A 23746-nucleotide genomic window follows, 5' to 3' on the forward strand; every position below is an offset into this window, starting at 1 on the left:
TTAAAAATAAAAAAATTGGAAAATAATTAGAAGTTTTTAAAATATAAAAATTGGAAAATAGTTAAAAAAAATCGGTGAGGTAGTACTTAACCAAGCAACACTAAAAAAAATTATATGCATTAGCGCAACAAAAAAAGAGACAGACGGACATAAAATATTACTCTAAACGTTAATGTGTGCGTGTATATATTCAAGAGGTTGAAGAACGGAAATAAAAATATTTGGTATCATTAAATGACTGCGTGAATAAAAATATTTGTGAGGTTGTGATAATTAAACAATATTGAAATTAAATATATAAGTGATAAAAAGATAATAAAATTCCTTTGAAAAAAAGATAATAAAATTAAATGGAACCTCCTTAAAAAATTAAATGGAACGGTTAAAAAAAAAGTTAAATGGGAGAAAAAAAAATATTGAAACATAATAATAAAAAATAAAAGAAAAGGTTCCTAGCGTGAAATAGTGCTTGTGAAATAAATTGTCGAGACGTAGTTTTTTAAAATAACATTCAACAGCTTTTGATCAAAGCTTATTCCATTCAATTTTATGCATTCAAAAAAAGTATTTGTTTTTAGTAAGTACTTAATTGATATTGTGTTTGGCCTAACTTCTCCTTAAAAATGTAGAGAAGTTGGAAAAAAGCCGGGTCAAACGATACATTAATCTTTTTTTTTTTTGGTGGTGGTCGGGATTCAAACTCCGAACCTTTGCATATATTATGCATTGTCCATACCAACTGAGCTAAGCTCATGAGGACAAACGATACATTAATCTCCTACAACGACAATGTAGAAGCAACTGAATTTAGGATTATTTTTATTCTTATAAAATAAATATAAAATATAAAACATAATAATTTAAATTAAAATAATAGAAACTAGTTACAAACCCGTGCTTCGCACGGGTTGAATTACGTATCTTGTAAAAAGTTTGTTCTAAAGGAAAATATTATTATTCCAAAACATGGAAAATGTATTTACTTGGTATCCTTCCTTAGTATGATAGCAATTCCAATCCACATGGTCTTATTATGATAGCAACTCCATAAGGTGTGAGAAGCTAGAAACTATCTACAATCTTCCACGTGACTACCATGTCACATGAATGAGTATGTTCAATAACAACAAATAATTCAATTTGCCAAACACTTTCTAGTGAGCTAATAATGGACAAAGTAAACTCTCTTTTGAAATATTGAATAACCAAAAGCATGGATAAAGAGAACTCATAACTTCCATGAACAATTCATAAGTTCATGTGAACCCCTCTGTGAAAAAGTATCAATCCACAAAGGTTCTTCAACTCCTTCTTCCAAAGAAAATAAGCTTACGAAATCCTTTCACCATTTTTGAAGAGTTCTCCTCATCATTTATCCATTTCTTCCTGTTGTGGATTGATTCTTGCATTGCTTGGTTACTCGGCGGAGGAGTAGAGATTTGAATCTCTAAGGGTGTGTTTGGGAAGAGGGTTTAGGAGGGGAAGGGAGGGGAGGGCTTACATTCCTTTTTTAATTTAAAGACATTATAAAATGATTTTTAAAAAATTGAATTAACAACATGATAAATGATCATATATTAATGGACAATGACAACTATAAATATCCAACTTATAGTTAAATGTGAACTTTATAAAACCTGTCTACGATTATGTTATTTTCATATATTAATAGGCACACATGAAAAATGGTCATATATGGGCTCTCATAGTTGAATGTAACTTGTCTCTAGTAATAAATGATAAATGAAACTTAGAGCTTCCCTTTGACATTCCAACAATGACCTTTTACATTGTTCGTAATTTAAAAAATAAAAATGAGCCCTCCCCTCCCTTCCCCTCCTAAACCCTCTTCCCAAACACACCCTAAGACTTTAGGTGAGGTAACATTACTTTCTTCTATTTCCTGATTAACCTTAGAATTCACAGCAGTATATATTAATGGTTTAGGTAATGCAGCTGTAGAAGTTGTGATCATGTTAGTATTATTTCGAAGCTGGTTATTATCACCACGAAGTGAAGTTGTCATTGAAATATTATACAAAATATACATGCCAGAATACAATTTCCAAAAGATTAGAATATGAGTGAAAATGCAAACTTCATATTCATAAAAAAAAAAAAATATAACATTTACATGAGATTGGAGCATTTTCTTTTGACATTGTTTTCAACCTTCTTGTTTTCTTAACTTGAAGAACATTTTTTCTAAGAAGTCTAGCCTTTGTTGCTTTATTTTTTCTCACCCCATCTTCAAAAATCAAGTGTTCCTTTGACTTCTGATGATCCATCTTAAACCAAACTTTGTCAAGAATTTTGATTCCAAAATCTTTCCAAGCCATTTTAATATCTGCAAAGATACCAAAACCACAACCACTCATTGTTGAGCAACAATTGACTATAATTAATGAAAAAGCAAGCAACAACAATATAGTGACACCTAAATTTTGATTAAAACTACTTATAGTTGAACAAATAGGACTCCAAGGAAAGCAAGAAATCAGATATGATGCACAAAAATCAAACGAAAAAGCAAGTCCCTGTTGCGATAATTGATAACTAATTATTTATGTTAATACTTGCCTTGGTTATTCTTGAACCCGTCACAAATTCCTTGTGTGGGTAGAAGTTACATTCAACTAAACATTATTCATTCTAATTGTGTCATCACAAATCAAAGGCAAAATCACTTCTCATATTGTTCAGTAGGTAGATAGATACCAAAGAAGGTGGGATCATACCTAAGGTATCATATAAAGGAACGCAACAAAGTCCATGAGCATTGCAGGCCTGAAATTATCTTAAAATATGTAAGAACATGTTGAGTTAAAAGGATAATAGAAGCTAGCTTAGCAACACTGAAATTGATCACCACTATTGGTGACAAAGGATGTCCAAGAGAGAACAATCACATTCAAAACAACATTTCATATTCCCTCCAAACAAAGGTTAGTTTCAAGGTGGCTGCCTAGCACTTCGACCTTATTTCATCTTCAATTGATCCACCAAGGTTGAAAACACTCATATTTCAGTATGATTTCTGCAAAATAGTGCAGAAAATTTTTGCATGCTAGAGGAGACAAAATGTGAGAGTTTAGGATCTTAAAATTATAAGTTATCTAGCATCATGGCCTACGGTTTTGTTAACTAATCATCCATATACTTGTATAATGACCTAAACCACTTGTCACTTTTGAAGTGACTCATTTTTTAGACTTATTATCAGAGCATAAACCAATTAAAATTTGAGGTGCTAATCCTTATAATTGCTTCCAAAATCTGAAATCAACTTTACAATCCATCAAGAACCACTTGCCATACTTCTAATTCTCGTATATATTGATCAATTCTCAAATAAGCATTCAAAGCATATTATAACCAAACCTATTGTGTCATACAGCAACCACCAGAGTCATATTTATGCAGGCATATATCAACTGTGTGTACAATTATAGGACATAACAAATTTTAGAGAATAGAGATACATTTGAACTTATACTCTTTGAAAAATGAAAGCATGAATTATATCACAGGTGAACCGTCATAATATTCCTAAGGCATTAGACGCCCCCTAGAAAGGATCAGACGCCCTCCAGAAGGGCTGCCAAGGCCCAGGCGCGTCCTCCTAAGGATGCCGCCCTCCCTAGCTTCCAGAAGCTTCCAGAAACCGCCCAAAATACATAAATACCCCTGTTGCTTGGGAGCCAAGCAACCGAAACCCAAGCCCATAGCAGGCTATAAATATCACTCTTGAGAGCACTCTCGAGGCATCTAATCATCAGTCCAAACCCTAGAATCCTAGTATTCCTTACCGTACTTTTCTGCAAGTACAGTTGGCGCCGTCTGTGGGAAAAGGTAAAACTAACCTTGACCACGTTCCTAAATTACAAATGGTGATTTAGAAACCCTGAACCTAAATCCTTCTCGGCGACCTCGAAAAGAATAGCCGGCGAAGAACAAACCATCATCGGCCTCAAGATTTCTCAAGCATGGCGGTCGTAGAAAGAAACCTTTCATGGTGATATGCTAGGGACCCCATCACATCTCAGAATCGTTTTATAATCAGGTTCTAATGTTTATGGTTCAATCGCCACATAACAATTACTCTATATCAACCGTTTTCTCCTTTGTTAATCTTGTTCATTGTATGTATATCATGACCGCTTCTCTTCTCTGCGATAACATTAGTTTCAAACAACTTTTACTATAATTGCTATGAATAAGTTCCAGCGGTGCAATAAAACAACCACGAGATTTCGATAAAATTGGCGGCGGTGTATATATCATGTACTATTGTTCGATTAATCATGCAAAATTTGCTGAGCACTACTTTTGAAAAGGTACTTCCTCTCACTTTATAATTGTTCTATCTTCATCGGTGATTTGGGCTTTGCAACTCTTATTCGGAAATTTATTAATACAGCACGTTAGTGTCTCATAGTTATTTTATAAAATCATGATTCATGAAGTATACATGTCAATTTCACTCTAATATTTAATCATGACAATGGGATTTAAAGTTTGGTAATATGTTCCCTGGTGTCAAATTTCTATGTAATTGGCTACTAAAGTTTAAAGCGCTGTTAGTTGTATTTTCTCTCTTCCACTTCAAAGAATATATGGGAACTGAATTGATATATACCTTTGTCACATATTGTCAACTTTAATTGGGCGTAATTTCGATTATAAGAAGTGCATAAACCTTGGAATGATGACACCACAACTTGTCACATTAGCGTATAATTCTATATTCTTTCAATATTCGATCAGTCTCCAATTACTTTACGAGGTTTAGAATGAGAAGTCAATTTTTTTTTTATATAGCAAGAGATCAATAACAATCTATTTTTCTTAACATTTGAATGTTCTCTAACAAGCTTTATCAGTGTATAGAAACGTCAATTCCTAAGAACCAGGTACTCGTCGAAACACTCCAAAAGGACGCAACAACGTCCCTCCAGACTCAAGAGAAAATTAACAATCAGGTTTCATCTTCATGATCTTTACGCATAGAACAACTGTATATCTGAGATAGTCTAAAGCAATATTTCATATCTATTATGATGGGCGAGTGAGTTTTCAAAAAAAGAAAAAAAAAAAAAAAAGATAATGAGGGAGTTAGCTCCAATTTAACTAGATGATTAAGTCACAACCTAATATGAGAGAAAAGATAACAACAAATAAAAAAAAAAATAGGTAGAAGAAATATGGCGAATATTTACACTTTTAGATTTGGAGAAAATTTTATGTTCAATATATTTCCACCTTTTGATTCGAAGAAAATTTCTTGCCCAATAAATTTTGAGAGAATATGTTTTACAAACTTAATTTTGAAAGGCTCTTTATCGATTTTGTTTATTTGCAATTATTTGTTGGTGCATATACATCATATGCGGACAATAAGTCTCATAGACAAATTAGCTTGTTTCACTTGGCATTAATTTTCGTTGGGCGACTTAGTTACAATGTAATAAGGAGAAAAAAATGAGCAAGACACAAGACATAGGACCAGGTTATTAAAAGAAAGATTACTCTAGGTACCCTGCGGCAAAGTAAAGTGTAGTATTGTTCAAAGGTCACATGTGAGGGTTTCTGGCGAGGAAAGCCTTGGTATTTAAGAGGTCCAAGTGACCCACCTCTCTTTCCTGGGAACCCCTTCCATGTACCATTTACTTTACGAACTGAACTAAATTGTTTAGTAAAAAAATAGATAAAGACTAATAGCACCAGACCCACGTAGAATAATGAAGATAAGCAGAAGGCTTAGTTCCAACTTTATGTGAGGAAACAAAGACATGAAAAATAAAGTACCAAGTAAATTAGAATTCAAGTTAGAAGAGAAGGAGTATAATAAAAGAACGAAGTAGGCGAGCTAGTAAGGAAGTAGCGGGAAAACTTAATTTCCAATCTAATAGAAGAGAAAGAAGGTTTAAAAACAAAAGATGATCAAATAAGAAGGTTAGCAAGAGAATGAAGAGGAAAAGGAAGAGGAGTACAAAGTATAGGCAAGCTAAATAAAAGAAGACAAAGAACAGTTAGTTCCTGTTGAATACAATTGCATATGATTAAAGACTCCTTTATTCATGATACTAATTACTTTGGAAGCGTGGAAGAATTGTTTTATTTCAGATAAATCAGGGATGGGAGACTAACAAGCCCGCCAAGGGCTAGATGAACGAAAAGAAGAGCTCGCCAATTAACACGCCAAAATGAAATGTAGAATGAAATGATCCCACCATCAAGAGCTTGAAGATGAAACACGGAGTTATTCTAACCTTTCTCGAACTATGAGATTTGTTTTGCAGGTTTCTAACAAGGCACCCTACTTTCTAAAAAATACTTTCCAAATTTCTGTTCGTTATTTTGTTCAGGTGCTACATCCACGGGAATCTACGAATCAGCTAGGCGCCCGAAACGTCAACCCTGAAAGGGCTCTGGCGGGGTTCGACTGAGAATTACATCAACCCTGTAACGGCTCTGATGCTCGCCCAAAACGTCAACCCTGAACTCGCCAGAAGAAAATATTGATCCCAAGGATCTGGTCCCATGGACCTGCGAGCCCCTAAAAGCGCCAACCCTTTCAGGGCTCTGGCGAGGGTCGATAACTCGCCAGAAGAAAATATTGATCCCAAGGATCTGGTCCCATGGACCTGCGAGCCCCTAAAAGCGCCAACCCTTTCAGGGCTCTGGCGAGGGTCGATAACTCGCCAGAAGAAAATATTGATCCCAAGGATCTGGTCCCATGGACCTGCAAGCGCCCTAAAACGTCAACCTTGATAAAGGCTCTGGCGGGGAGGAAAAATCTACAAATCAACTCCATGAGAAAATGGAAAAATAAAGTCTCAAAATCGCCAAACGAATGAAGGTCAACCGATCCGACCAAAGTCGCCGGAATATCAACGCCAAATGTTGAGAAACTGAGCTGACACAGTCACCGGAGCATATAAGAAAATAAGAACGACAATTCAAATCATTGGAGATCGCCAAAGCATCAAAGGTAATAAAATCGTCTATGTAAATCTTCAAAACGAATTCAGCAAATAAAACCGACGCAAATTTAATGAGGAATCACCATAAAAGTCAACTCGTCACGACGATACAAACCACTTCGCCTTGTTCCAAGACTCGTGCTTGGGGGGCTATAGCACATGGACCAAGTATGATCTGCAAACGAACAATACACGCACCCTTAAGGACTACTAAAGCTCCTTAAGGTCGCCCTAAGGGAGCGCTTCAAACACAGATCACATACGTACCCTCGGGGGCTCCAGTCTATTCCAGGGTCGCCCTAGGGAAATTCTCAAAAAAGTACAAATCTAAAATTTTAAAGAAAGCCAATCACTTCGCCTTGTTCCAAGACTCGTGCTTGGGGGTTGTGAACCATCAAAACCCTCCTACAGACTTAATGACGTCAGAGGGTCTGATCTCGTGTTGTCATCACTCCGCCTTGTCCCAAGACTCGTGCTTGGGGGGCTGTGAACCGTCATAATATTCCTAAGGCATTAGACGCCCCCTAGAAAGGATCAGACGCCCTCCAGAAGGGCTGCCAAGGCCCAGGCGCGTCCTCCTAAGGATGCCGCCCTCCCTAGCTTCCAGAAGCTTCCAGAAACCGCCCAAAATACATAAATACCCCTGTTGCTTGGGAGCCAAGCAACCGAAACCCAAGCCCATAGCAGGCTATAAATATCACTCTTGAGAGCACTCTCGAGACATCTAATCATCAGTCCAAACCCTAGAATCCTAGTATTCCTTACCGTACTTTTCTGCAAGTACAACAGGTATGTTACAATCATAATTTGCACTTTTATATTATCTAGTACTAATCATAATTAAGCATGCTCAACTGTTTTGCATACAAACAAAACATCATCAATTTTATCACAATCATAATTAAGCATGCTCAATAATCAAACCCTTTAAGAAAAAACAAATGCCAAATGTGTAAATGTGTAAATAATAGTAAACCTCGTGTGTAAATGTTCTGACAGGTATGCCAAATGCCCTAGCCAATCCAAAATCTGCAAGCCTTACTGAATTAGTACGGCGAACTATCAACAAATTCTGTGGTTTCAAGTCTCAATGAAGAACTCTACGTCAATGACAATAAGCAACTCCACAGAGCATTTGATAAAGGAACATCTGCAAAAGGATTAAAGAATTCAAACTCCAAATTAACTGGCCAAGTTCACAAAAATTAGCAGCTCTATTTTTAGCAGCTCACACAAAAATTCGCATAACTTTTTAAAAAAAATATTACAGCAAGTAAAACTTATCTACCTTGCCAACACCAATACGCATAGTTAAAGGCCTAGCACGTTTATAACTACTATCAAATACTATTCCATCGGCGAATCTAGCTGTATAGTGAATCTGCAACGTATAATAATAACAAAATATAACTCATTAATTAACTAATTAAATTTTTGCATTATAGAAAATGAGTAAAAGAGTAATAAACAACTTACATCAATAAGCTCTCCTAAAGGAAACACCATAAAAAAATAAATAGTATCGACAACAACGAAATTATATTTGGACTGGTAAATAGTATCTAAAAAATAGATATTGTACATGAATTATCTGTCCTAAATAATTAAAAGAAAACGAAAAGTTCCAGTCAAATCAATCGTTGGGTCAAACACCTATTGCTCCACATTAGAGATCTACTCCTAAGAGTTAGCCTAACACTACAACAAAACCAAAATGTAGCAAGAAATAAAAGAGCACAGCCAAAGCAGAAGTTACACTATACTGAGCAAATTAATAAATATTGCACAAACATTATAAATCTTTATCAAAATATTTATGAAAGCTTTACCAAGTCTTGATTCATGAAAAGAGGACATATTTTGTTCATGAGACCAGGAAAACATCATAATAATTAAGATGAAACTAATTGGAACCAATGAAGGAACCAATGATGTCTGGATTATGATTACATATTAGCCAAAATGCACGACTAAATTGGGAATGAATTCTCTCATGTGTTATTTACACATGAGAGGGTAAAGTGTGGTCTATCACCATTCATCAAGAGAGAGAAGCACATGAGAAAAAGGAATTTGAATGGTGATAGATCACACTTTAATCTCTCGGAGGAATGATTCCCCACTCAAATGACATTTTAACTTAACTGTAAATGAACTATTGTGTCAAACATGTACATCCACATGATTATGAACCTCTAATATTGTTAGACGAAGGTTAGGCTTTGTTGAAAACAACAGAATTTGTCAAATTAGAATTGCAAAATTTGCAGCCAAAATGCAGAAACAGGATGATTACCATGATATCAAGTATCAAAATGAGAAAATAAGCAGGATTATAATTTGGGAGAAAAAGTTATGCTTGCTTCCATAAATAAAATGAACTCAATGTCATAATCATAATCTAACTATTGACTATATGTGATCCTCATACATCAATCTGCATATTTGTAAGCATATTCAGTAACCATAGTTCTAAATTGCGATTACGGCCTAGTGACATTGCGGACAATTATATCACGGCAAAATACATCCAATACGGCTAAAATCACAATTACCGTGCAGTTTTAGAGACCTCTAAAATTTTTGTATTATACAGCAATATGAACCTAACTGTTGATAATCTTTTTACTCTAGAATAATCTTTTTACTCTATGAATAAGTTTCCGGCATACAGGACAAACTTTGCTCTTAGGGGTGGCGCTTTGATTCGCCAAATTAGAGTTGCTCTCCTCTTCCATAATCCTGCACAAAGGTACTCTAATTAGAATCTCATATAATTCCAATTTTAACGCATGTTTGAATTGACATCGAGTTTAGTAAAATCACTGGGACACTATCATTTCACTGAAGCTCCAAATTGTGCCAAAATCAGAGTCTCGCGTATGATTTTATCAAACTCACAGTAAATTCAAACATAGATTTAGTGTATACCTTTGTGCACAGTCATAGCAAGTGGCACAAGGAACAAAGAAACAGTTGCATTGTTCATCATAACAAATTATACATAATTTTTCATCATATAACTCCTTTGACACATCTGAATTTGTTTCTTCCTTTTCATGAAAAATCTACTAACTACCCATTAACCAATTAACTAACCTCTTAAATAACTACTTAACTAACAATAACAGACCTATCAAGCAGCCATTATGTTGTGACTTTGGTGTAATGCAACTATGAGCTATTCTTTTATGTTGGGTTGTGTAAACAATTATGCATTTTGAGATGCTACTTGTGCAGCCACAATTTTTTAATACAATAAAATTATGTAATATGAAGGACATAAATTATGTTGGATGATTTTTCTCTGTTACTAATATTGTCAGTAGCTTCTTGTTTTGCTAAGCGCAGGTGTTATGTTACAGCAAGCTTGCTAGGCTAAATATGTTTTAAGTTAATGTTAGCATGTGCACCGGTCACTACCCAAGAGAAGGTTGTGAGTCGCGAGAGTTTTCCACTGTGGTAACCACATAGAGGTAAGGGCAGTCCAATAAAACACATTTACAATATTCACACAGGAAGATGGGTTGGAAAAATGCAATGTGCATTACATTTCGAAGCTAAGAATGTAATAAGTTAGATTTTGTGAACAGAATAGACTAATAGCCAACATGAAAATGATACCTGTACTTTATCAGGCGATTGAGCAATTTTTGAAAGTAGATTTCCATGCTCTTGAACATTTTGTACCAGTTTATATTCAGCACCAGAAATCTGAGGTAACAAAAGGAAAATCGAGTTAGAAGTAAGAATTGTCATCAAGTAAAATAATTTATCACCAAGTACCAACACATGAATTAATATATATTATAAACTGATCAGATTAAGCTGCACTCTGCAATATATGTGCACGTTACATAACTGACAGGGTTAAATGTCCTAATCCACCATTAATTATTCACATAAACATCTATGTCTTTAATGAAATTTCTTCCATATACTACTCAAAAACCCCAACATCAAGAAGTAAAGATTATGCAACTCATTATGTTAAACTTTCACTATCAGTTAAAGCATACCTTATCATCCATTTCCACAGTCCTCTCCTTCAATTTCTTTATAGTACTTCTCAATGACATCTGTTTATTGTTCAGGTTCGCAATAGTTTGACGTAACTCTTTAACTTTTGCATCCACCTCCTGAACAGAAGGCATTTCCCTTTCAAGAATTGTACAATATCAACTCCAGGTTTTTTGTTGATCAATCATTCTAGAAAGTCTTCCTCAGAGTTGTACAGACCAGAATGGTAAAAGCATCGTTTCAAGAATTGATCCATTTTATCTGCACAATTTGCCCTACAATTCAAAAGAAATCATTAGTATAGGGGAAAAGTAAGAAAGAAGGTTTTACATCATGCTGCCACAATAACATGACAAATGTGCATTGATACCGATGAGTCTTACTAACGACTTAAAAAAGGTGAAAGAATTTTGTTAAATATTTGTCAATTACCTATTGATTTTTCGTGAAATGACATTATGACACACAAATTTAATATCAAATTTCAACATCAATTTGGATGGTTAGCCGACTTCAAATATGCAATTAATCATGTTCAGTGGATGGTAAATGAATATTACAATTTGGTGTCAAATTGCGTCAAAATGACAACTCTTATTTTCAAACCTGAAATCTTTTTAACCTCTACTATAATGAATAGTTAGTTACATGACCTTTTTAGCAACTTTTGTACAAATACTTTCATTCCAAAGAGAATTACTACTATAACACTTACCTCTTGTCGATTCTGCATGTTAAAGTCTGGCTAATCATGTTCCTTAACTCTTAATCAGCCATTTTGGTCCGAGCATATCCAAACGGAATAAAATTCTGCATAAACATTACAACTATAGAGCCTTAGATATATTGTTCCAAACATTTAAATCATCTACAGAAACTCATTTAAATGATGTTCAAGCTGATGAATTAAACCGAATACTATCACAATTCAGACATCGGGTAACCAATCTTCATAGAAAAGAGCAAAGAGTGCTGGAAAATTCTTCTTTTGGCAAGGTCTCTAGATGCTCCAACAACAGTTATACTAAGGTTGGATCCTGCGGATTCAGAGTGTGACAACGAAAACAATCCATTGCAGCCACCATTGCAGCCATTTCCTCAATGACTATCATTCTCTTTGTGGTAGCACCTTGCTGAGACAACCTATGTGAACCAATAGCCATCGTAACTGACAAAACTGTTGGCATTGCAATAGGAATCCCTCCAATGAGAAGCACCAATAGATTGTCAATTCCACTCCTATACTTGCGGCGCTGAATAGGATACATGACAACAATCGCGATGATCATTCCCAAAGCAATTGAGCAAATGCAGAAGTTACCGATGGCTGTCAACACATGATCAAAGCCATGGACATAAAATTGCAGTTCAATACTAAAAGTGCAACAAAAATAAGCAAAAGCAAAATCATGTTAAAGAAACATTAGAATCACATTTCGTCGTTGATCCAACTTTTTGATATATTAGGCAAAATACACTTATGTACTAATTTTTTGTCGTTAATTCAACCTTTTTTAGTAGTGATCAGCATATATTAATGAATAAATTTTGCAACATTATTGAAGTCAGAAGAGTAAGAGTTAAGTACCTTTTGGAAATGACCAATTTGGTTAGTGATGTCGACCGAATGAGCGGCCTTACCAAAGAAGCTGTCAAGATTATAAATATAATTTTGGTTTTGGTGTTTAATTCTCCAATTTGTACAGTTTTACTAAAGAACATGTACGGGTACATAAACAGGGCAGAAACTTTTACTCAACTTACAACATGAATTTTTCATACTTTACTCAATGAAATTCAACGATTCTTGAGCCTATTCTGTAGGTATTTTTGTCTACTTTACAAAGGTTCAAGTTTCACTCTCAAATGATCTATTTATAAAAATCTATGATCAATTTACTAACAGGGTAGCCAAGCTGCAAATTGCAGAATTTTCAATCTATTCTTTCTTTAACTTACTCAATTGATTCTACATCTACTTTCTTAATCTAAGACATTATTATTACTATGATACAATGGTATAACAGTGTTATTCGCAAATAATATTAACATTAACATCCTTGCCAAATTCAATCAAATGCATTTTTACACAAATTTCCAGCACTTTCCCACAGATTATACTTTGAGCAATTCTTGTCATTTCAGTCCAACAGAAAACATATAGAAACATAGAAAATCAAGTAATAACAATAAAAAATCAATGCTTTCATTTGGGGGAATTTCTAATCATGCAAAACAACCTAATTTTTTTATGTTATCTCACTCAATTTCACAAAATCAATTAAAAGATCTACCCTGGCAATTGTTTGAATTTGAGAAATAATTATGATGAAACTAAGAATAAAGCTGAATTTTAGGAAAATTGTAATGACAGATATGATAAGCTATAATTGGGAAAATAAGGATCCAGTCCTTGGTCTTAGTAATAAATCATTTCATACCCAAAAGAAAGCAAATAACAACTCCAAACATAAACATATCATTGAGTCTAAAATTTAATTCCAAAAGGGGTATCTGAGATTAAAGCAACAAATGCATATCAAGCATGTTAGTAAAACAAAAGATGATTCTAAGATTTACCCATGTAATGCTCTAATTTTCTGTACACCATCTGATAGAGCAGAAATTGTGGTCTCACTTCCCATAGTGTACCGCAATTTCGACTTGTCTGCAAATATCTCCACAATTTGTCCTCCAAATCATTCTAATCCCTAATCCACACTTGTAAAATTACCCAGGCAAAAATTCCTGCAAACAAACACATGAATCAATATAAATTGAATTCAAATTTCAAAAATATTAATTGGCTAAACCATAAAGAATCTAGATCAAGCATCCGGTTTGTTCTTATTGTCGAGGAAAGGTCCTTGACATCATAAGCAATATCTCAAACCAGAATCAACCAAGAACAAACGAAAATCTCAGGATCAAACCTTCAAATAATAAGAACAAAGCAGAAAACAATAATAGGTACATGTACAATTTTGCAGGTTCTTTAACACCCTTAGTCGAATAACACTCGAGATTGGACGATCCAAATTTCATTGCGAAAAAATTGAGCATGAAATTTAGACCATCTAATTTCGATTCAACGACCACCGATGTGATGACCGTATAAAAAGTGGTATTGCCAACTCTCAAAAACAGCAAAAATGAATAAAACAATCTCAATTAAAAGTATACAAAAGTAATAAATAGTTTCTAAAGTACATGAAATTGGTCATTTTAGTCAACTAAAGCTATTAATTTGCTCTAAAAATCAATTTAAACTCAAATAAAACATAACCTTAATGAAATTCAACAACAATTAAACACCACAAGTGAGATAGATATAAGTATATGAATTCAAAATTTAAAATCCAACAGTGAAACACAAAATTAGGGCACAAAACTTGTGTGTTGCAACACCAAACCAAACAATTAATAAAAACCCAAAATCATAAGCTAAATTTTCCAATTTATTGTACCTACACTTCAGTTCCAACACTCATCCCCTGCTTCAATCTTTCCTACTTCTCCTTGCTGCCATGGATACACATGCTGCCACCATCAAAACCTAACCTTTCAAAAATTTCCCAAAAGAGAGAAGGAGAGGGAGGCTCGGCTATGGCAGAGGGAAAGTGTCAATTAAGCTGGTTGATTGTATGCAATAGGTCCAAGGATCAAGAATAAGCACTTGCATGTTAGTTTAGTTGGGGAAAAGATGAAGAAATGGTGGGTTATTAGAAAGGGAAAAGGGTGGCCGAGAGAGAGAAAGAATGAGGAGAGTGGAAGTTCTGTTCATCTGTTGTGTTCTAGGAGAAGAAATGAAGAAAAAAAAATATATATATACCCATAAACTTACTAATTAGTAAATTACGAAAATACCCCTCCTGAGGGTAAAATTGGAAATTCACCGGACATGTATTTTTATATTAGTTTATAGAATACACAATAATGAGGTGGCACTCAACCACCCTCAATAATTAGAAGATTACCAAAATGCCCTTCATAAGGGCAAAATGGTAAAATTAGTAGGATTAATATTTAATAGATAGTAAATAGAAGTAATTTTTTTTGGTACAATATATTTTTTTTTTGTTGAAAGATTTGGTACAATGTATTTGGACGGCTTATGTGTAAATATGTTGATTTATGCATATTTATATTCATCTATAAATATGTGTATGTTTGTGTACATAGACACTTGTGTATCCAAATTTGAACAATGAATGAGAGAAATACAAGGGCTATTATATGTCTTTTGTGTCGACATATGAGAAGAAGGCATGGCACTGATTGTGAATTCGGTCTATATTTTACGGCCAACAGGTATGCTGACTTTCAGAGTGTCATGCATTCAGATTTTGGGGTTAAGTCGCCTGATGATAATCATTTAATAGAACCATTTCAAAGACAAGTTGTTGCCGATTCCCTTCCCACATAAGGAGAAGCTTGGTGAATTAACCCAGATCGGGGTTTTCTTGTCCACCAATTGGAGCTGGGTGCCCAACTAAACACCTCTTTGAATGAAATAGATATTGCCGGAAGACTTTTAGCATTTTGCATTGATAATGCAAATCCAAATAATGCACCTTCCTCCATGCCCTCTTGCACACAAATTCCAGACTTAAACTTGGATATTTGGGTAAGATATTTCGTTATTATTAATCGCAAAATATTTTGTTTTTGACACTTTTAAGTGATCACTCCTCTCTTTATACCATGAATTTTTACTGTGAATTATTATTTTAGAATATTGAAATTCCAAGATCTATCATTCTTTTCAAATTTTAATTTAAATTCAATCAACCTTAATTAGAGTACTGGAGATATGAGTGACATGGACATCATAGAACAAGACATGCAAGGTATTCCATGTACTCGCGAAAAAGGACAATCGAGGTATATTGTGATTCATTTTTTTAGTCAGTTATTAAAATATATACATGTGTTTGTTACTATATATTTATTTAATGTTCTATTTACTCCTAATACACATTTTATATAAATTTTTTGTACACAGTAATGCATCCAAAGGAATGGTGGCTGATGAAAAGGGAAAAGAAATTCTTAATGAACAAGGGACCACTATTGATGAGGATGAAGAAACTGTGGCCTAATTGTGCTAATTCGGCGTATCAGAGGGGTCTTTCGGATCATGTTCCTTTAATGGTATTTGTGGATGAGGAAAATTAGGGGCAAAAACATCTTCGTATGTTGAAATGTTGGGGTGATTTTCAAGGTTATAGCCAATTTGTGACTGTTAAGTGGAGTTCGTTTCAGATTAATGGATGGGGCGGTTTTCTGCTTAAAGAGAAGTTGTGCTTGATTAAAGGTAGCTTGCAAGAGTGGCATCAACATCACTCTCGAAATGTCGAAGGTGGAATGAAAGCGGTGAAGGATATAATTTCTTCTCTTGGTGTTGTTGGAAGAGGAGGAGGAGGAGAAGCTTCATGAGCTCTCGGTCAATCGATATTCATTGGCGAGAGTTCATTCCAATATCTATTAGCAGAAGGCTCGTATGAGTTGGTTAAAAGAAGGTGATGCGAATACCAAATTTTTTCATGGAATTATGTAGAGTACGAAACACTTTAATTCTATTATTTCGGTGCATGTTGAGGGAGTCCAAGTGGAAGGAGTCCAAAACATTAGAGCTGCAATTTTTTCACATTTTTCTAACCATTTCAAGAGGCCTCTAGTAGATAGGCCAGGCGTCGAGGAGCTGAATTTTATGATGATTTCGCATGCTCAAGCCGGTAATTTAATTCATCCTTTCACTTTAGAGGAGGTAAAATGTGCAGTCTGGAATTGTGACAGTTTCGAGAATCCGGATCTGGATGACATCAGTTTCGGTTTCCTTAAAGATTTTTGGCATAGGGTTAAGGATGATTTTATGCGTTTTATTTCCAAGTTTCATCATAATTCGAAACTTTCTAAAGGAATCAATTCGAATTTTATTTCTCTCATTCCTAAAGTTGAAAGCCCTCAACGGTTGAATGATTGTAAACCTATCTCGTTAGTGGGGTGTACGTATAAGGTGTTGGCTGAAGTATTAGCGAATAGACTTCGAATGGTTATTGGTGATGTGATGTCCGATGCTCAATCAACTTTTATTAAGGGCCGACGGATTTAGATGGCATCCTGATTGCAAATGAGATGGTTGATGAAGCGAAGAAATTGAAAAAGGAACTGCTTCTTTTTAAAGTTGTTTTTGAAAAGGGGTATGCCTCAGTTGATTGGCATTATTTAGAGGTTGTTATGATTAAGATGAATTTTCCTACGTTATGGAGGAAGTGTATTCTAGAGTGTGTTAGTTCAGCAACAACATCGGTGTTGGTTAATGGCTGCCCTACTGATGAGTTTCCTTTGGAGAGGGGATTAAGACAAGGTGACCCTCTCTCTTTGTTCCTCTTTTTGCTCCCGGCTGAGGGGTTGAATGTGATGATGAAGTTGGTGGTTGAGGTTGGTTTGTTCTGTGGGGATAACATGCAGTCGATGAGAGCTGTGTTGATTTTGATTGAAGAAATATCAGGCTTAAAAGTAAATTTTCTCAAAGGCATGGTAACAAAATTTTCACAATTATCCTGAGGAGAAATATTTTTGTAGGTTAAATTTTAATGTCATACGCACTTTTTCTTATTTCAATTATCCTTTTGTGTTATATGTCATACAAATACATTGACCATCATAATTTATATATATTATCTTTCAAAGAATATTTTTTCATTCAAAAAATAATAATTTTTATATATTAATTACTTAATATCAACAAAAGCTTTTTGGGTAAAGAAGGTAGTTTTTTTTTTTTCTTTTTGCTAATAGGAAGGTAACTTTTTAATTTAAAGAAATTATTAAATTTTGAGAATATGATATTTTTTCCCTTCATATAAAGTATTTTTTTTTTGGTACAATGTATTTGGATGGCTTATGTGTAAATATGTTGATTTATGCCTATTTATACTCATCTATAAATATGTGTATGTTTGTGTGCATAGACACTTGCGTATCCAAATTTAAACAATGGATCAGAGAAATACAAGGGCTGGTATATGTCTTTTGTGTCGACATATAAGAAGAAGGCATGGCCTTGATTGTGAATTCGGTCGATATTTTTCGACCAATAGATAAGCTGACTTTCAGAGTGTCATTCAGATTTTGGGGTTAGGTTGCCTGATGAGAATCATGCGATCAAAAGAATCGATTCAAATACAAGTTGTTGTCGATTCCCTTCTCACATAAGGAGAAGCTTGGTGCATTAACCCAGGTCGGAGTTTTCTTGGACACCAGTTGGAGCTGGGTGCCCAATTAAACATCTCTTTAAATGAAATAGCTAGATATGGGTAAATTTACATTCTAGAAGGCATGGAAGAAGGTGCATTGTTTGAATTTGCATTATCAATGCGAAAAGCTAAAAGTCTTCTTGCAATATATATTTCATTCAAAGCGATGAATGCGAAAAGCTAAAAGTCTTCTTGCAATATATATTTCATTCAAAGCGGTGTTTAATTGGGCACCCAACTCCAATTGGTGTATAAGAAAACCCCGATCTGAGTTAATTCGCCAAGCTTCTCCTTCTGTGAGAAGGGAATCGACAACATCTTTCCTTTGAATTGGTTCTATTGATCACATGATTCTCATCAGGCGACTTAACCCCAAAATCTAAATGACACCCTGAAAGTTATCTTGTCTATTGGTTGATAAATATTGACTGAATTCACAATCAGCGACATGCCTTCTTCTTTTTAGTCGACACAAAAGACATATATTAGCCCTTGTATTTCTATGATCCATTGTTTAAATTTGGATACACAAGTGTCTATGCACACAAACATTCACATATTTATATATGACTATAATTATGCATAAATCAACATATTTGCATATAAGCCGTCCAAATACTTGTACCAAAAAAAAAAAAAATTTATATGAAGGGAAAAATATCGGATTCTCAAAATTTATTAATTTCTTTAAACTAAAAAGTTAACTTCCTGTTAGCAAAAAAAAAAAAAAAAACTACCTTCTTTACCCAAAATGCTTTTGTTGATATTAAGTAATTAATATTTACCACCAACAAGATTACTGAAGAAAAAAGGTTTACTACCTCCGTCCTTAAATATAAGACCCTTTTGAGAAAAAAAAAACTGGTCTCTTTTTATAAGACCGAGTTTATTATAGAGGTTCTTTAACAAAAACATTGAAGTTAAACCATAAAGAACTTGATCATAAACTACATGCAAATAAAATTAAAAGAGAGAAAGAGAGTGGAGGGACATTGCATTTTTTGTTCTGGTTCACTGTCAATCTGATTGTCTAGTCTAGTCCACTCATCTAGAGTGATTTTTCCTTCTAATATTAGAAGTACTTAATCCACTGAGATAATTTATACCCTAGATTTCCTGCCTCATTACCAAAGAAGGAATTCCTTGCATCAAACTAGAGGACTTTCTAGCCTTAAACTTAAGGATTTCATAGAGTGTTTAATGTCTCTCAGGACCCCTTTTATTGAATAAAGGTTGTTGTCACTACAAAGCGTTGTACATACAAAAGTTACTTTCTAGGATCATTACTCTCTAAGAGAGGATAATAAAATAAAATCCTCTACTACCACAACTACTTGATTGATTTACATCATGATATAGTTACTTTCATATGAGAAGATATTACAATGTATTTCCAAATCATGTTCTCATATTTTTCTTATCCATAAAATCATAGCCTTTTTCATTTTAACTGTGGTGTTATGAATACCTACATTGGTATTTCTTTCTTCTTTAGATTCTTCGACAGAAAGACATACCTATAGATAATTTCAACATTGTTGGGTAGAAAGACGTTGGATAAAGAGACAAAACAAGGTACAAGGAGTTGTAGAATAGATTGCACGACTTTTTACGTTTTGACCATTGTCTTCATTTGTTTGAACTTGATTTCTTTTTGGGAAATGTTAACCAGTGCCCCCGGGGCACTGGATAAGGAGTCAAATATAGTAAATATTGCATTGGAATTTGTGCTGTCAACTTCTTAAAAGTATGAAAAGTGTTATTTTCACTTTAAAACTTTCATTTTTAGTTTTCTTAACCAGTGGCCCGGGGGCACCGGTTAACAAGACCCTTTCTTTTTTTATGAAGGGTTTTTTGAGAGAATCACTTCATTGTATTGATAGTCAAACAGGGCCAAGACCTAATCTTCATTTTTTTTCTTTATAGAGGATTGGTCTGTCCATATGATTGCATTGATATATTCTTGTATCAATCACTCAAAAGATAGCTTGATTAGACGATTGACTTCTAATGCTGACCATACACAGGTTCGTCGTAGGTTAGTCATATCCAATCAATGGCTTGATACCTTTCGCACAAATTAGACATGAAAAAAATTGTTAAGTAATGGACGCATGGTCACTATCCACAACATCTGGTAAAATTGGACAGACATTTTAGGGTTTTTTTAGAGTCAATGACTAAATTGAAATGTTCATATTTTTATGGACTAAATTGAGAGTGCTACAAAATCAGAGGCCATGTTGGTTGCCACCCATACCCATAACGGAATACGTCATAATCATTAATAAAATTTAGTTTGGACGATGACATAACGACAAACTTAAGATTTTTTTTTATAGAATCGGATGTAAATTGAAATACGCATATTGTCAAGGACCAAATTGAAGGAGCCCCGACAAAATCAGAGTCTATTTTGATGGTTTACACTTTCAATTGATAAATCGTTTGGAAAACTAAAAGAATGGGAACAGGAATATAATATGGCTGCTCTTACTAACAGCAATGGCACCATATATAAAATACTTAGTGAAAATCTTCTCCTATTATTTGATATCTTTGTTTTTATTTGAAAATTAACGAATGATACAAGATTCATCTTGTTATATAGCATTTTGTTGCAGGACTTATTTTGTAATAACTTCTATGATGATTAAAAATTAATCAGTCATTCCCTAAAGGCATTCTTCCCTAAAATGATGATCAGATATATGTAACATATATTTCCGGGAACTTGAAGATTTTGACTAGCAAAGGTACATGATTAAGAATTTTATTTTATTTTTGCAAGTTGAAGAACAATAAAAGAGAGAAAATAAATTATATATGTAACCTAAACTTGGAGTCTGCTGTAAATTTAATAGTCTTAAGGTTATTGGTATTCAAAGTAATATCTAAATTAGTTTCCAAATGCTCTAGTTCAATAAAGTAATTACTTCCAAGCTGTATATGTTTCCAAAAGTTGACTGAGAAATACATAGGAGCAAGAGTATGATCATGTTGTCATGTAAAGTGCATTAATTTTTTATTTTTTTTTAAAAATCTTAGTACATAAAATGACATAAAATGTACAAATTCTATAAGTTTTTTTATTTAAAAATAAATTCTATCTCACCTGGTTTTATTTGTGTACATTGTACACTCTGAGTAGCATGACTGCTATATAATAAATCTAGGTAAGCATATAAGCAAAGAAATGTTTGAACCAATATGTAGAAATGAAATGAAATTTGTGTATTTCTAACCATCAAATCTGACCATTCCATATGTAGAAATGTAGAACCAATATAACAAGTAGACCTCCGGCTCCGTTGCTCACATATCATAGCCGTACGTTGTCAATCAGATAAAAGTTTACATGTCGAAGAGCCCCTTGGGAGCGAAGATAAGTACATTAACATTTGCTGCTTTGCATTTAAATCTATTAAGCGACTACACTTAACTGTCATGGTCTGCAGTACTTTTGAATTCTGTAAAATGTATTTTGCAAATTGGAGCTCAAGTTCCTTGCCTTTATAACCCGTAAGGCAGCATGTTCTAAGCTGCGATGAAAGACATTTCGGAACAATTGGTGGATCGTTCCATCTTTTGTCATATAACTCTTCTCGATATATGCAATCCTGTCAACCATTAACATAATCATTTGTAGTTGAAAACTTAAAATATATCAGAGTAATGCATTAAAATGTAGAAGAAAAAAATCAACAAAACCTGTAAGATAAAATTTTGAAGTTTGTGACAACGATCAAGCATTTGTAGCAACCAATCCCACATATTTGGAAAGTATATAGAACTAAATATAAGCTCCATGTATGTGAGATTATGAAATATGGGAAGATTGGTGCATCGTATCCACGTCGTCTGCATGAATTACAAGAAACAACACTAGAAATTTACATCATAATAATTTGTACCAAATAAAAAAAATGTACATAGTAAAGGGTTAAATATGTATATAGTCTATAAATTTTTCAATTTTTCAACTAAACTTTTAAAATTCATAAGTCTATAGAGACTAAAAATCTATTAAGTCCAGAATGAAACCAAAATTAAATTAGAAGTGTGATATATCATACCAGGTCCACACGTAGACTCTGCACATTACAAACCAAAGTAATTGGAAAAATATGATCTTCAAAAACCCTTGCTTTGATTAAATTAGCTAGGGTTCTTAACTTTTTCTTTGGAACAAGTGGATCTGGTGGAACTACACGTAAATCTTTTGTTTGCAATTCTTCTAGTATAGGACAACCGGATAGAAAATTCACAAGATATTCATGACGTTGGGAAAACACCGTCTTCAAATGAAGAATTTTAAGATTCGGAAAATCTACTTGATGAGAAAGATCTTTCACTGTTATCCTTTTCAACTTAAGAACCTTAAGTGTGATACATCTAAGAATACTATGGGGTAATTTGATGTCAATGCTTATACTGAGATTTTCAATCCCTCGTTGCATTGCAAAGTTAACAAATCGATTAACATCGTATTGGTTGCATGCAGGAGAAGAGTTGCATTTGAAACGAAATGAAAGGATTGGTAGCGTGATGTTTCGTGAGATCATTGCTGTCTTGACTGACTCTCGAAAAGAGACAACATCTCTGAAGGTTTCGAAATCGAAATCGAGAGTGGGGACTAAGAGCCATATTGACTTCCATCTCTTTGAGAGAATACATGTGGCGGCAGCGTGTTTGGTTGGAAGAAAGGAGAGAATGTGACACAAAACTGAGTTTGGTAAAGTGCTAATTCTATCTGCGAGGAGAGTGAGGACGAAAAGCCATAGTGACTTCCATCTCTTTGAGAGGATACTTGTGGCAGCGGCATCTTTGGTTGGTAGAAAAGAGAGAATGTGACACAAAATTGAGTCATGTAAGGTGCTAATTCTATCTGCCATTGAAATTGAGATCAATCATATCCTAAAATTCACTAAAATTAGCGTTTAAAAAGCAAAGAGTATAGGTTTTTTTTTAATAAAGCTTATCAATATCTTTTATTTTCTTCTCTCTCACTTGAAATTTTAAAATGACTCTTTCAAACCTCAATTGTTCCTCACCTTCCAAATATCAGTTGCTATTTGCTCTCCATTATTTCCGCTATTTTGTTACTGAATCTGTATTGGTGGCAACTTAGTTACCCATGACATAAAGATGTGTTAGGTTACCCATGTAATGTGTCACCATTCATATTCATCCAAGTGTCCCATACTAACAATGTTATTTAAATAAAATAAAATTACAATACAAGTAAATTAAATTCTGTAATTGCAAATACAACCTCAAGAAATTTATGTCTTTTTTTGCGTTGCACTTTTTTTTGTCAAGATTGTTGCGTTGCGCTCTATTAATTGCAATTTATTTTTCTAAATTTTTTCAAAAATCAAGGCACCAAAGAGGAGAGTTAGGAATGATGAGAAGATACAAGTACTTTTGGAGTTGATGAAGAATATGAATGTTATGCTTCCTTTTGTTGTTGCTCTT

The 23746-nt window shown here is 34.0% G+C and overlaps 2 protein-coding genes across 17 annotated transcripts; both read right to left on the reverse strand.

Annotated features, from left to right (window-relative positions):
- Nucleotides 1–1863: 1863 nt before the first annotated feature.
- Nucleotides 1864–14802, reverse strand: LOC146937014 (kinetochore protein NUF2 homolog). Of its 16 annotated transcripts, none has more exons than XR_015030825.1 (12): nucleotides 14474–14802; nucleotides 13587–13754; nucleotides 12595–12655; nucleotides 11941–12333; nucleotides 11722–11816; nucleotides 11006–11281; nucleotides 10611–10700; nucleotides 9542–9728; nucleotides 8275–8367; nucleotides 7963–8136; nucleotides 2739–2787; nucleotides 1958–2347 (listed from the first exon to the last, which is right to left on the reverse strand). XR_015030825.1 is itself a non-coding variant. In XM_085751532.1 (8 exons), exons 6-8 carry the CDS (start codon nucleotides 11138–11140, stop codon nucleotides 9702–9704), a joined length of 252 nt encoding a protein of 83 aa, XP_085607658.1. In that variant the 5' UTR covers nucleotides 11141–11281; nucleotides 11722–11816; nucleotides 11941–12333; nucleotides 12595–12655; nucleotides 13587–13754; nucleotides 14478–14802; the 3' UTR covers nucleotides 9326–9701. The 16 variants fall into 16 exon arrangements, 7 of the variants coding, with proteins under 7 accessions (XP_085607658.1, XP_085607659.1, XP_085607654.1 ...); XR_015030826.1 differs by having other exon boundaries at nucleotides 11926–12333; XR_015030827.1 differs by lacking the exon at nucleotides 14474–14802 and adding an exon at nucleotides 13981–14061 and having other exon boundaries at nucleotides 11926–12333.
- Nucleotides 14803–21484: 6682 nt separating this feature from the next.
- On the reverse strand, nucleotides 21485–23192 carry LOC146937015 (F-box/FBD/LRR-repeat protein At4g26340-like). The gene is made up of 3 exons (XM_085757754.1): nucleotides 22345–23192; nucleotides 21980–22129; nucleotides 21485–21888 (listed from the first exon to the last, which is right to left on the reverse strand). The coding sequence occupies exons 1-3, from the start codon at nucleotides 23161–23163 to the stop codon at nucleotides 21607–21609; spliced, it is 1251 nt and encodes a 416-aa protein (XP_085613880.1). The 5' UTR covers nucleotides 23164–23192; the 3' UTR covers nucleotides 21485–21606.
- Nucleotides 23193–23746: the final 554 nt, after the last annotated feature.

This window comes from Medicago sativa, chromosome 3 (genome assembly GCF_051527215.1).
Source record: "Medicago sativa cultivar Bolivia chromosome 3, Bolivia_mono, whole genome shotgun sequence".
Lineage (NCBI taxonomy): Eukaryota > Viridiplantae > Streptophyta > Magnoliopsida > Fabales > Fabaceae > Medicago > Medicago sativa.

Bases quoted from the DNA above. Each gene is read 5' to 3' on its own strand.
- LOC146937015 (XM_085757754.1), bottom strand. From the start codon at position 23,163: ATGGCAGATAGAATTAGCACCTTACATGACTCAATTTTGTGTCACATT. The intron at 22,130-22,344 runs GTATGATATATC...TAATTCATGCAG, and splicing joins AGAGTCTACGTGTGGACCTG to ACGACGTGGATACGATGCAC. The intron at 21,889-21,979 runs GTTTTGTTGATT...AATGGTTGACAG, and splicing joins TTCAAAATTTTATCTTACAG to GATTGCATATATCGAGAAGA.
- LOC146937014 (XM_085751532.1), bottom strand. From the start codon at position 11,140: ATGCCTTCTGTTCAGGAGGTGGATGCAAAAGTTAAAGAGTTACGTCAA. The intron at 10,701-11,005 runs GTATGCTTTAAC...TTGTTACCTCAG, and splicing joins CTGTGGAAATGGATGATAAG to ATTTCTGGTGCTGAATATAA. The intron at 9,729-10,610 runs GTATCATTTTCA...ACCTTTGTGCAG, and splicing joins AATCGCCTGATAAAGTACAG to GATTATGGAAGAGGAGAGCA.